Source organism: Urocitellus parryii, chromosome 10, assembly GCF_045843805.1.
Source record: "Urocitellus parryii isolate mUroPar1 chromosome 10, mUroPar1.hap1, whole genome shotgun sequence".
Lineage (NCBI taxonomy): Eukaryota > Metazoa > Chordata > Mammalia > Rodentia > Sciuridae > Urocitellus > Urocitellus parryii.
The window spans coordinates 25,826,466-25,839,891 of NC_135540.1; the positions used below are offsets into that span (position 1 = coordinate 25,826,466).

The 13,426-nt window shown below is 39.3% G+C and overlaps 1 protein-coding gene and 1 long non-coding RNA gene across 4 annotated transcripts in view; one reads left to right on the forward strand and one right to left on the reverse strand.

Moving 5' to 3' along the window:
• Positions 1-10,899, reverse strand: part of Gatb (glutamyl-tRNA amidotransferase subunit B) — a 78,686-nt gene extending 67,787 nt beyond the window's left edge. Inside the window, exons 1-2 of the mRNA XM_026384756.2 lie at positions 10,678-10,899; positions 8,568-8,718 (exon numbers count right to left, since the gene is read on the reverse strand). Of these exons, the coding sequence (XP_026240541.2) occupies positions 8,568-8,718; positions 10,678-10,853 (327 nt within the window). The 5' untranslated portion in view covers positions 10,854-10,899. The remainder of the gene's footprint in view (positions 1-8,567; positions 8,719-10,677) is intronic.
• A 78-nt stretch (positions 10,900-10,977) lies between these two features.
• Positions 10,978-13,426, forward strand: part of LOC144257125 (uncharacterized) — a 139,082-nt gene continuing 136,633 nt past the window's right edge. For all 3 annotated transcript variants that reach the window (XR_013344384.1, XR_013344383.1, XR_013344385.1), the window contains exon 1: positions 10,978-11,041. This is a non-coding gene — a long non-coding RNA (uncharacterized LOC144257125). The remainder of the gene's footprint in view (positions 11,042-13,426) is intronic.

Here is a 13,426-nt window from a genome sequence, read left to right on the forward strand (position 1 = left end):
ACCTACAAGGGATGCAGACTTCTCATCAGCAGTAATAGATGCCTGAGCGCAATGAGGGGAACATCTTCGAAGTGCTGAGGGGAAATAAATGTCAGCTTAGAATTCTACACTATCATTCAAGAGGGAAGGAGAAGCAGAAAGAGCTGGAGGTGTACAAAAACCCAGAGTCCATCACTTACAGTCCCAGAATGCAAGAGGTACCAGCACCAGGAGGAAAGAGCACCAGAAAGGAGAGTGAGATCTAAAAAACTGTTTTCTAGAAAAGGAAAAAGTCAGACTGGAGCTTCTTCAACGATCCATGACCAAACCTAAGAGCTTACTTGAGCCATGGGAGACACTTCTTCCCTCAGGGTCACAGTGGGAGAGTAGTCTTCCTCCCTGTGCTCTAGAGACACCTTTCTCAGGAAGCTTAACCTCTAATTTTTAAACAAAATATTATAGGCATGTGTTTTAAATTAACGGATAAGGAAAAGCAGCAATGCCCCCACATCACCCCTTCCTACATCCAGTCCTGTTCCTGGCAGCTACCTCCTTCAGATCTTTGAGCAGTCTCGTCTGGTATTTATCTTCCTATTTTTAAATAATATGCTGTGCCAGGAGACCTTTGGAAAATCCATCACCTGCTGGCGAAGGCTGAGGCTGCTTGGCTATTTGCCATGTGACAATCCTTCCTTAATCTGGCAAAAAGTCAGACTTGATAAACTGTCACAATGACACAGTGTACTTGTTTTTAGAACATGGGGCTATAAGACTTGGCCCATTCCATTTCCAAGAGATAACCGATACTAAGTTACAAAGTGAGAAAATAATAATGAAACATTTTGTAATATTTTTGTACTTACTCTCTTTACCCACACTTACTACTTTATTACATTTCTGTTCAAAAATAAAACATGCCCATCTCTAAGTGCTCACCCCTTTCCCCATGATAAACTCGCCAACATGAAGTTCAAAGTCAGGTAGCTAGGATGGTGGGTTATTTCAGACCCAGCAGGGGAGAGATCCCCATCACATGCATGAGCTTCAGTATGGATGAATCTCAAATATGGATGAGTCTATTCCTCCTAAAATCAGAGTAAGGGTGAGTTGTTTGTTAGGATATGGGGAGGAGGGTGATCTTCAGTGTGTGGATTTTGAGAACACAAAAGAAGAAAAATTCACCAGCAGAAGCCTCAGAAACCAATACAGGTAACATCTGATTATTATTTAATGTTATATATAAAATAAAAAGAAACTTTATTAGAAAGAACTCTCTGTGACTAATAGTCTCTTAGGTGTTTTAAGTTTTTCACTCAATACCTAATTAAAAACAAACAATAACAGCCCCACTTCTTACCCCTCCTCCAAAAACAAACAAACAAAAAAACCAAAAACTTAGGGTCTAAAATGGAGTAAGGAGAGGGTTCTCCTTTCAATGGCTAAAAATATCTCTGAAACATACACTCATGTGTTGTTACTTTTTCTTGCTTTACCAATTTAGAATGTGACTTCCAATTATAGTAGAAAAAAATTTAGTTATTTTATTTCCTAATATTTAACAGTTTTTTTGTTTGTTTTTGGTGGTGCTGGGCATCAAACCTAGAGCCTCATGCATGCTAGGCAAGCATTCTACCACAAGCCACATCCCTAGCCCAACAGTTTTTGCTAAGTACCTGGTGCTTCTATAATTACTACCTCATTATGTTTCTCCGCTGAGCTGTTAAGTGTATTATGATTAATTTTCTTTCCTGAATGTTTTGTTTCTCCTGGAGGTGATATGTCTTTTATTTTTCTTCCATTTGCTTCATTTTTTATGTAGCTACAGTTTATCTTCTCGGAGAGTGCAGATTACAAGTAAAATCTCTTCTCCAAATAAACATCAGACACCCACTATTCCACCTCTCCATTTTTTCTGAGTCCTTTATTCTGCAGCTGTCCCTCTTTCTCTCCCAAACCTGCAACCTGGAATGTCTCTATGATTCCAGTTGGTTCCTGGAGAGTGGAACATGAATTTTTGAGAGGCTGCCTGCTTGAAAATGTCACTCTACTATCATACTTGATCAACAGTGTGGGGTTCAGAATTCTAGGTTAGACGATTCCCCCCTCCACCACTAAATTTTTAAGACCCCATTCCATAATGTCTCTCTGATCCCAGTCCTTTGCAATGTGACCTGACTTTATTTTCTTCTCTGTAAGCTTCAGGATCCTATCTTTATCCCCAATGTTCAGAAATTTCATGACGTGCCCGCACGTGAGACTATTTTTACTCCTTGTGCTGGGGAGCTGGCAGGCCCTTTCAATTTGGAGATTCATGTCCTTCAATTCTGGGAAATTAATCTGTGTTATTTGCTTGATAGTTTCCTCACAGCTGTTTCCTCCCTTTCTGGAACTCCTATTAATCAGATATTGAACTTCCTGGATTGATTCTCTAATTTTCTTATTTTTTCTTCCATTGTCCAGGTCACTGCACATGTTTTACTTTCGGGAAGGTTTTCTTGACGTTATCTAATAATTCTTCTGAGGATTCTTTGTGGGGAAACAGGAAGAGATACCATAATATTAATTTCAAAAAGCTCATTTTTATGCTGTTTTAAAAAGCAGTACTAGTTCTTATCTCATGGATTCAGTTACCTTCTCTTATTTCTCTTAGAATATTAAAGTTTTTAATATTTTAATTATTATTTTTACTTCACACATCATCTATTGCCTCCTCTTAGTGTTCTTTTTTTATTGTGGACTCTGTCCCTCATATTGGACAATTTCTTCAAATGTCTGGTGCTTCTGGCTATCAACTTATATTTGAAAGTGAAGTACTAAAATGCTGATCAAAAGTCCTATGTATGGGCTGGGGATGTGGCTCAAGTGGTATTGTACTCGCCTGGCATGCACAGGGTGCTGGGTTCGATCCTCAGCACCACATAAAAACAAAAAATAAAGATGTTGTGTCCACTGAAAACTAAAAAAATAAATATAAAAAAACTAACTCTCTCTCTCTCTTTCTCCCTCTCTCCTTTAAAAAAAAAAAAAGTTCTATGTATATCTTTAGGACTTGTTGACTGGTAACCTTCACTCTAAGACAAGGCAGCTCAGGGACCTCAAATTCCACTACATGAGATACTCTCCTTTAGGACATATGAAATCTCCAAAGATGTTTTTTCAGATTCTTACTTGGGGAAGGAAGGGAAGAGAAAAGATGAACATCCCAGGTCACTTAATCTTCTTAATAAAGACAGGGGTGTGGTGGTGCATATGTGTAATCCCAGAAGCTTGGGGGCTGAGGCAGGAGGAGTGTGAGTTCAAAGCCAGGCCCTAAGCAACTCAGTGAGACCCTGTCTCTAAAAAAATACGAAAAAAGGTACAGAATATGTGGCTCGGTGGTTAAGCTCCTCTGGGTTCCATTTGTGGTACAAAAAGAAGAAAAAAGAGGAGGAGGAGAAGAAAAAAAAAAAGGCAGGGGAGAGGACTAGGCAGGCCCTGGAATTTGCAGGGCTCACTATCCGATACCAGTTTCTTTTGCTGTCCCTGTGACAGGTGGAACATGTTTCAGTTCCCAGAGTAAGTCACATCCTGGTTTCTTCTGGCCCTTGTACATTCCATTCACTTTTTACTTGGGCAATCTCACAAACTCTTTCTATCTTTGGCTGCACTCCACCATCCTCTGTGCTCCTCAAGCACACTATTTTTCCATTACTGAGACTTTTATAAACACATACAACTGCCTGCTTACTTATCCACGCCCCATGAGGGCAAGACCCACTTCTGTCTGCTGCCTCCTTCAAAGCTCTGTTACTAGAACTAGAACAATGGCCAGCACTCGGTAAGTTTACAATAAATGTCAGGTAAGTGAAGGAATGAAGACACCAACAGAGAGGAAGAATAAATGTCAACAGAAAGATATATGTTAACATAATCATTTTTTATGAAATCAAGAGACATACTCTGGGGCTGGGATCGTGGCTCATTGGTAGAGTGCTTGCCTCACGTGTGAGGCACTGGGTTCATTTCTCAGCACCACATACACATAAGTGAATAAAATAAAGGTCCATCAACAACAACAACAAAAAGATAGAGGCACTCAATAAACACCGACTGACTGAACTTGAGCTATCTTAAAGGACTACTATTCTTCTAGCCACTTTGGCCTTCTGTAATCATAGGCATCTCTTTCAAAGGCCAGCAGTGCAAAAAGAAACCACACACAGACCAAATATGATCTATAGAAAAAGACTACACTCTAACCTAAATTCTTTTGGCTGCATTTTTCTGTCTTCTCTTTAGTGTATCTGGAAACCAACTGGTCACTACTTTTTGTACAATGCCAAAATTCTATATGATGATGAATTAAAAAAAAAATCCTACCAACCTTCTCTTTTGCAAATGAAGTACTATTAACTCAGAAACAATTTTATCCAATATACTATTTTTCACTACACATTTAATTTTCTATATCTGAGATAATGGGAGAGCCAAGTTAATTTTGTGGGCTAGATCACTGAACTAAAGAAATCCATGTTAAGTAACCAGCTGTCATATGTAGTGTTTATTTCTGCTGTCATGTGTAACATAAAAAAGAGTTTTTGAAAGATGAAAGCCACCAAAGTCATTATGCAATGAACTGATTAAGATTTACTGTGCACCTTCCATGCAGAGTGACTAAATTTTTTTTTTTTTTTGTATGGGGGATTGAACTCAGGGGCACTCAATCACTGAGCCATATCCCCAGCCCTATTTTGTATTTTATTTAGAGACAGAGTCTCACTGAGTTGCTTAGCGCCTGGCCGTTGTTGAGGCTGGCTTTAAACTTGAGCTCCTCCTGCCTCAGGCTCCCTAGCCACTGGGATTACAGGCGTGCACTACCTACTGCACCCAGTGACTGAATGTTTTAAAAAGGCATTGATTCATTTAATTCTCATAAAAACCCAATTGTGTCAAATATATTATCCTCATTTCACAAGTGAGAAACTGAGGCAAAAGAAGATTAAATAACCTACATGCAAATTTTATTTATCTTAATGAGATTTTTGCTGTTAGCATTTTCCTGCCACTAAAAATTCTTCATAAACATGATATTATTTCACTGTACAGACAAATGATAATTCACTCAACCATTCCGACACCACTGGGAAATTTTGGTTGCTTCCAATTTTACACTATCATAAATCGCCTTGCTATAGACAACTTTGCAAAGAAGTCTTTGCCCACATTTTGTTTTATTAATTTCCTGGGGTGGATCCTTAAAAGAATGAGTGGGTCAATAAATATTTATTGGATGAATGAAGTAGACAAACTCCATCATTTTGCCCCATGAATTTCTCCTCTTTTATGCTTACAAAGTTTCTCCCCATCCCAAGGACAAATGAATATTTATTTTAATTTTACATTTAATTTATAAATAAATATTTGAATTTTGTTTTGATGTATGAGATGAGCTATAAACATTTTTCTCTAAATACCTAATTAGACCAGGCATGGTGGCACAAACCTGTAATCCCAGTGGCTTAGGAGGCTGAGGCAGGAGAATGGCAAGTTCAAAGCCAGCCTCAGCAACTTAGTGAGGCCCAAGCAACTTAGCAAGACCCTGTCTCAAAATTAAAAAAGGGCTGGGGATGTGGCACAGCAGTTAAGCACCCTGGATTCAATCCCTCACATTCCCCCCAAAATAAATAAATACCTAACCCATTTGTCCAAAACCATCAACTGAATAAACATCCTCTTTCCAATGACTTTTTCCCTTCTTTGATATACATGGGTATATAACACATACACACAGTCATTTTTCCCCTGAACATCCATTTCTAAGCATATCCTACCCCTGCCATCCACTTGTTGATTTATTCTTTTGTCAGGAGGCAGAGAAGCTCTGGGAAGCAAAACTAATGGGCTTGGACTGGGATTGTGGCTCAGTGGTAGAGCGCTTGCCTAGCACAAGTGAGGCACTGGGTTTGATCCTCAGCACCACCTAAAAATAAATAAATAAATGTATCTAAAAACTAATGAGTTTAATATTTTAAGTGCTGAATTTAAGCTGATGGTAAATCATTTTGATGGAAATATATTGTAGGACATTAGAAATACAAATCTGTTACCCAGAAGAGAAGGGAATAAAAGATTCCTCAAGAGGACTTGAGAAAGCGAGAGCCCAGGAATGGTGCACAGGAAGCCAACATGTCAGGGCTGGGTGGAGGAACACAGCCATGTGAAGGAGCAGTCAGCAAGTCACTTCAGGAGAGAAAGGCTTAGTGCAGACTCGAGCAGAGAGTTTCAAGCATCATCATGAATTTCACATACTTTTTGGCTTAACTGATCTAAACAATAACATAATGATCTATTCTAATCCTGAGAAACATACTCTCGGCTTCTGAGTTTGTTAAAAGCAGTTACCAGATATAGAGTCAGGATATCAGCACATCGTTATATCATAGGGTTTAGAGAAGGACACCTGTCTAAATGTTCTAGCACATTTTAAATCTATTTATAGGCAACTCTTGGGGTTTTGAAATGTTTTCAGTGACACTGTCTTATTCTAGGAGTTTTGATATAATTTTACTCATATACTAAAATAGGTATTTTAAAGACAGAAACATTCTTGAAAAAGAGGCAGATCAGCTCTGTTAAGAGAATCACCACTTTGGGCCACTCAAATGAGTGCTGTTGGCTCTGAAGAAGAACAAATCCCAGCTCTTGCAAAACTGTAGCTTCTGCCTACAATTTAATTAATGTAAACCTAATTCTCAATGGTCAATGTCCTCAACACCTTCGCTGTTTAACTAACCACTGGTCAAGCCCCTTCTTTTTTAGAGCATGACAAGATATATTTCAACACATATTGGCCTGATGGTTATTTCTAACTGTCCTTAATTAAATTTCACTACATTTAGGCACAACAGAAGCTTAAACATTTTAGGCTGTTGTCTGTTTACACAAAATGTGCCTATCTGCAAATGAATCCATTTCTAAATGTGAACTGTAAGAAGGACCCTGCTGCATATCATACTCCCAGCTGGAAAAATCTAGAAGGAACTCAGAGCTTGTGTCTCATCTTGCTTTTTTCTGCTGGGGGCGGGGGGTTACTGGGGATTTCATCCAGGAGTGCTTTATCACTGAGCCACATCTCCATCTTTATTTTGAGACAGGATATCAATAATCTGCTTAGGGCCTTGCTAAATTTCTGAGCCTGGCCTTGAACTTTCAATCCCCTGTCTCAGCCTCCAAGTCACTGAGATTACAGGTGTGTACCACCGAGCAAACTGCCTTCCATTTAACTTGTCTAAATAGATATTTACCTATTTAGATTTTTTTAATCTAGATTTGTTTTATTTTTCCGCCCTACCCCCCAAACACACACACAAAATGCTTATATTACTGAAAAACTGTGTTTTCTCAAACAAACCAAGATCTCTGTACATAGCTGGACACTTTAAGCCAGAGAGAGACAGAGAGACAAAAAAGAGAGAGCACCCCATCTATTTTCCTCTAAGGAAACCCAACAGCAAGTCAAAGCTAGCCCTGGATACGGCTGCAGGAATGAAAGTCCTCCATGACAAAAAACACAAGTATGACAAAAGTCTGAGATGGAGATGCTGTCCTAAGACAATGAAAGCCCTTGGTAAGGCAGGCACATGGGAGGCACTGCCAAGAGCTTTCCAGTCTGGGCAGTGACTTCAAGAAAAATAGACTTTACCCCTGCAAGCCTGCCAATGCAGTTCAGACAGCATTCCCTTGTATTTAAATGTCTGAGAGTATGAAATTCACTCATGATGACCCTTACCGGCCCCATCTCCATCAGTCCTGGCCAGAATATAAACTCAGACGTTTACACTGTTTCTTCTATCCTTTCCAAAATTCAGCCAATTATATGAAAACATATGCTAAAAACCTTGCTGATAGTATGCTGGGCTTAGTCATTCCTTGGGTTAAGGTAAAAACGAGTAGCAAAATCAGTAATTAACCCACTGCATATTGTGGTTGATTCTTTTCTCCATTATTGATCTCTTCTTAATTTTCAATAACCACAATCATTATTAATTTTCAATAATCACAATCACAGTGATATCATATGATATATGTGCTTCCTTTGACTAGGTTCCTCCCCTCCTCCATTTAACTGCCTAACTGCTGTTTGGCTTTTCAAAGAGCTAAGACACCACCTCTTCCAGGAACCCCTCCTTAACAAATATACCCCTATAATTTCTAACTGTAGTTTTTCCTGGATTCCAAAACTATCCTCTATATGTTACCTTCACAAGAGTACTCTATTTGTTTCTAAGACATGTCACCCCCACTAGTCTTTGGGGTTCTCAAAGGCAGAGAGCTTTGCTCATCTTTTTGAGCCAGCTCACAGGACAATGTCTGGTATTTAGTAGGCATTCTAAAATGTTTGTGAAACAAGTGAATTTGCATATGAAAGTTCACTTAGAAACAGAATTATAGATATGGGTCTTTAGAAAACATTTAGCCCATTTCCCTTTATCCATAATCCCCTAAACAACTATTTCCTGAGTTCTATCAATATATTAAAACAAAGAAATCTTTATTTATGTTCAGTTTAAACACTTTCTAATGAAAATAGAATTAGATAAAAACCTTACCGGCAAAGTTCCAGGCAGAGATGCATCAAAAAAAGAAACCAAAGAATTTGGAGGTGCTGCAAAACACACTTGAGATCCAGAGAAGAGCTTAGAGTTGGAGGAAATCTGGGCATGAATTTCCAGTCCTACAACAGCTGCCCATTTGTGTTCACTGGTGAGAAAGAGATCATGGTTAAGAAGTAGTTACATCTGTCAGCACGAATACATTTCTATAAGCCTAAACCCCAAATGTGAATTTCCTTTTTAACTTATTAAAATTTTATATCCTTACATTTTAAAATGTATAAATTTCATAGGTGACTAAATCAAAAGCAATTCATATTGAACACCTGAAATGAGATGGGAAAAATAAACTTGTTTGCAATGTGGAATTAGGAGATTCATTGCATAAACAGGAAGGCTACAAAGAACAAAATAATCTAGCATCTTAATATAATTTAGAAATGGTATCAGGTGACAACTGCCAGGCAGCAATGTCTAAATTAACGGTGCCTATCAGTGAACCACTGAGTAAATGGAAGAAAGCCTGTCTTTCAAATATTATCTAGAATTAACACAAATGGAAGGATTTGACTACAAAAAAAAAAATAAGTTAACAAAGGAAATTCTCAAGTCATATTTTAAATTGATTTTATCACAATGGCTTACAGGTACAACAACCAGTGTCACAGATATAACAGATCACCACTAAATGATACTCCTGAAAAATTTCACAAAGGAAAACTAACCATCAGATGTGGCACTTTGGGAGGAGAGTGTACTGGGGATTAAAGCCAGGGGACACTTTACCCTTGAGCTACATCCCCCACCCCTTTTTATTTTGAGACAGGGTCTTGCTAAATTGATGAGGCTGGCCTTGAACTTGTGCAATCCTCCTGTCTCAGTTTCCCAAATCAATGGGATTACAGGCCACGATGGCTCCCAAATCACTTCAAATTTCTGAGATTTAATCTCAGGTTGCTTTGTTGGTTTATGATTGACTGCTATCAAATTTAAGAAGCAAAGTGCTAAAATAATCTCTCTTATCTAGCCATCCCTACTCTGTTGGGTTGGTACACAGCTCTCTCCCAGTAATTATAAGTGTGCTTATCCATATCAAATTTATGTAGGTTCCTATCCTGCTCTTTTCCCCAATCTTCTATATTATTTAGATTTTTGTTCATATGTATTGGGTTTTGTTTCAATCATTTCAATACAAGAAGTTCTATGCCTAATGTACCACAAAAAGATGAATTCCTTCTTTTTAAAGTTTGGAAACATCTTGTGAAAGGAATTAAACTAAGAATTCATCAGGAACTCTAAATTCTCTTAGGCATCATTCAAAGCATTTTTGTAATTTCATTATGTGAGACAAAAATATACTTTCCATTTACAGGGAGTCAATATAATTTACGAAAAGAATAGAAATCAAATGCTTTTGGACATTTTCCCTCTGTTTCTCTGACTCAAAAACAGAAATAATGTCAAAGAAAAAAAACCAAAATATTAGAAACGTACCTTATGTTTCTGTATTTAAAAAGAAACTATTTAAATCTTATGCGGCAAAGCATAAACAGCAGCTCAGGAAATATCTACCAAAATAAGCAAAATTCTTATATAACAAAAAGGGGACGCTCTTAGTTGGCTACATCCTCCTAAGTCTAGACACACGTATTTAACATAAAACACCTCCACAGATCGCTGGTGTTTTCTGATTACGTATGACATTAAGCCACCAATAACCCAGATAGCTTGTAATATTAAAAACTCCCTTTCCACATTCAGAACACTGTTAGTCCATAGTAGCGCTAAAGATATGTCAGCTAAATGATTCCCCTTCTAGTGTGGCCAACCTCACAGCTAACGAATTCGCTCTTCTGTCTGTGCAACCTTCGGCTCAAGAAAACACTTGCTACATCACACCAAGTTTCCCAAATATGCCTACATTAAGACAGTGGTATGTATATGAGGTCGGAACTCACAGAGGGCTCATTTTGTGTTCTCAGGCCCTAGGGCTCCACCCTCCCGCCCCTTGAAACCTCTAAAACTGGGCTGTAGGGGCCAACGTCTCCCTGGCGCCGCAGTTCCACTTCACACTTAGGCGGGCAGTAACAGTATGAAAATGGTATACCCTTTCCTCAGCTTCTGGGCCGTGTGGAGGGGCTTCTGAGCCACTGTACTCTGTTCCCTTGTCGGATTGGGCGTGGACCCAATCGAAGCCCCTCTTCGGTGGCGAAAACCGCCGCCAACCCCCGCTAAAGCCCAAAGTGTGCCAGGACAGCCCCAGCGCAGCACGGGCGCCGCCATGGCACCTCCAGAGTCCGGGTCAGGTGACTCAGCGTCCTCTGCCGCAGGGCTCCCTGGGAAGCGTAGTTCTGAAAAATACTGAGACTCTGTAGGCTTGGACCGGAAGACTACTATTCCCGGCGATCATTGCGTCTCGAAGCTGCCGGAACTCTGGCGGGGAGGGGAAGGAAAGAGAAATAGAGGAGAGGGTGAGAGGGTATGAGGGTCGGGAGGTGTGACTCCTCCTAGCGGGGAATTGAAGAGGTTTGCGCTGTGCGCTTGTGTGTGAGTGTGAGCATAAGAGCTTGGTGCCAGAGAGCCAAAGCTGGGAAACCTGGCCTTGGTTTCATAGCCAGTTAACCTTGTGAGCCCAGCCAATGACCTTGACATCAGGGAAACTTCCTGAACTCCAAACCCACTTATCTGCCTTATCTGTCGGCTCTCCCACTTCGCATACAGATTTGTGCGTTAAAAGAACGGATACTTATTTGCATGCACAGTTCTTAATGGTATAGCAATAATGGTATAGCAAAGAGCAAGACAAGTTTGGGCTCTTAACAGTGTTTACATTCTAGGGATAGGAACATACAAAAAAAAAAAAAAAAAGGTGTTGTATTTAAGCAGAAGGTGGTTGGAGACAGATTGAACCTTAATGTGCATTTTAACTTTTTCTCATTTTTTTGTTCTTGGCCAGCATCTGAAACAATCTCTTTATATTCTCGGAAGGCTGGATAGCAGATACCATCGTCCCGGCCGAATTCTTTCATTTTTCTGCTTTAATCCCTTGTATTTGAACACAGTATCCATTCTCTTAGTTTATCATCCAATTTTAATTGTTCACATAGAATTTATAATTATTTGATGTTTATCTTGTTTCCCACAAATCCTTTTGTTCACCATGATGCTTCCAGAGTCCAAACTAGGCCTCTCAAAAGTATTTGGTGAATGAAGTAGTGTGGAAAATGCTTTTGACAAAGGACAGAGTGGATGTTGTTTGGAGGAGTCGTTTAGGAGAGAAATTAAGGTGGTGATGGAAGCAAAGACCAATTGATCTATTTGAAATAGAAGGTAACATTAAGGGACGGTTTAGATATGACAGTGGAAAACTAGCCGTGTTAGAGTAACCCCTGCATTTCTAGCTTGCATAACTGGATGGCTAATGTAGTTAACCGCTGAGATAAGGAAGCTAGAAAAGGAACAGGTTTGCAGTGAAAACATAGGAGTTTGGTTGCCTTGGAGACATCCAAGAGAAGTTAAGTAGGCATCATTGATGCCTAGCTGTGAGTATAGAGCATAAGAAAAAAAAAGCTGCATGTTGTGCATACTTCATAGTGGTAAGTTTTCCATTATTAATCAATAACCTGTTGATTAGACAACTGCAATTTATGATCTATTTCCATTAATACTTTTGTACAATTATGGCATTATGGTATGTGGAAGTAGGAAATTTTAATTACTCTCTTTAAAATGGTCATAATTTACTTTTTCTGTTTTTTATACTTTTTCATTCACTATCAGCTGATCTAAATTGCTATACCAGAAGTATTTTCAAATGACTAAACTACCTCTAGTTATTGCCCTTTATATCAGGTTCAGATCTATACTTTAGATGCTTTTTATTAGTGTCTCTCCCTCTCCTCTGAGTTTCCATATTTTCCACCTTTACTGTGGATGAGTTTGCTTTCTCTTTTGTCTTAACTCCTCAGGTTTTTCTGGCCCAGATTAGGGATCAGGAGCACAGCATGAAAGGGAGGAGAAAGGGATCCTGCACCTCTAGTCAAAGAGAGATATGAGGTTTTTGCCTTCTTACCACTACCCTTACCACTAATCAGCATACTTAGAAGATAGTTTACTCCTTTATATGGAGTAGTGTTGGGGGTGTTTTGAAAACTACCATAAAGGATAGAGCACACCTAAAGACAGTCCTAGCTTTTATGGAAAGAAGGCAGTGTAATGGAAATTCATCTCATGAAGCAGTATTGCAGTAGTGACAGGCTGTCCCTTCAAAGGCCTCCCACCCCACCACTAGAGGGAGAGAAAATACTATGCATGCAAACATAGTCAATTCCTTTCACAAATGGAACCTTCCAGTCGGTGCATGTTTTATCCAACCATGGCCCTTTCAAAGTCCTACAAGGGCTAATGGTGGAAATAGGAACTTGTCACCCGTCTTTCTGACTCTCTGTTCTTCCAAGGTTTTGTGTTACTTCCAAAAATGCCTGATGGTTTCTCTATGCTTGATGTGGTTTCTAGGAGATGATTGTTTTTCAAATGCCTTGCCCCTCAGCTAGTCAGGTTCTCCCCTCAAATCTCCTTCCATGGGGCCGTTCTTGCCCTTCTCCTGCGTGCCAAATCTGATATCTGTCAGAACTCTTACTGACAGACAGCTCTCTAGCTGAGAGAGCTATTTTGGTTCTACCGACAAGGTGGCTGTCATCTGGAAGACAGAGATTTTCATTTTCAAGGAGCTCAGGAGGTAGCAGGACAGAATTTCTAGAAGAAAAGAAAAAAAAAATGTTTTCCAAGAAGGGTTTCTCTGTTCTTATTTTATCCACATAATTGACATAGCACAAATAGATTTAGAACAAATTTTT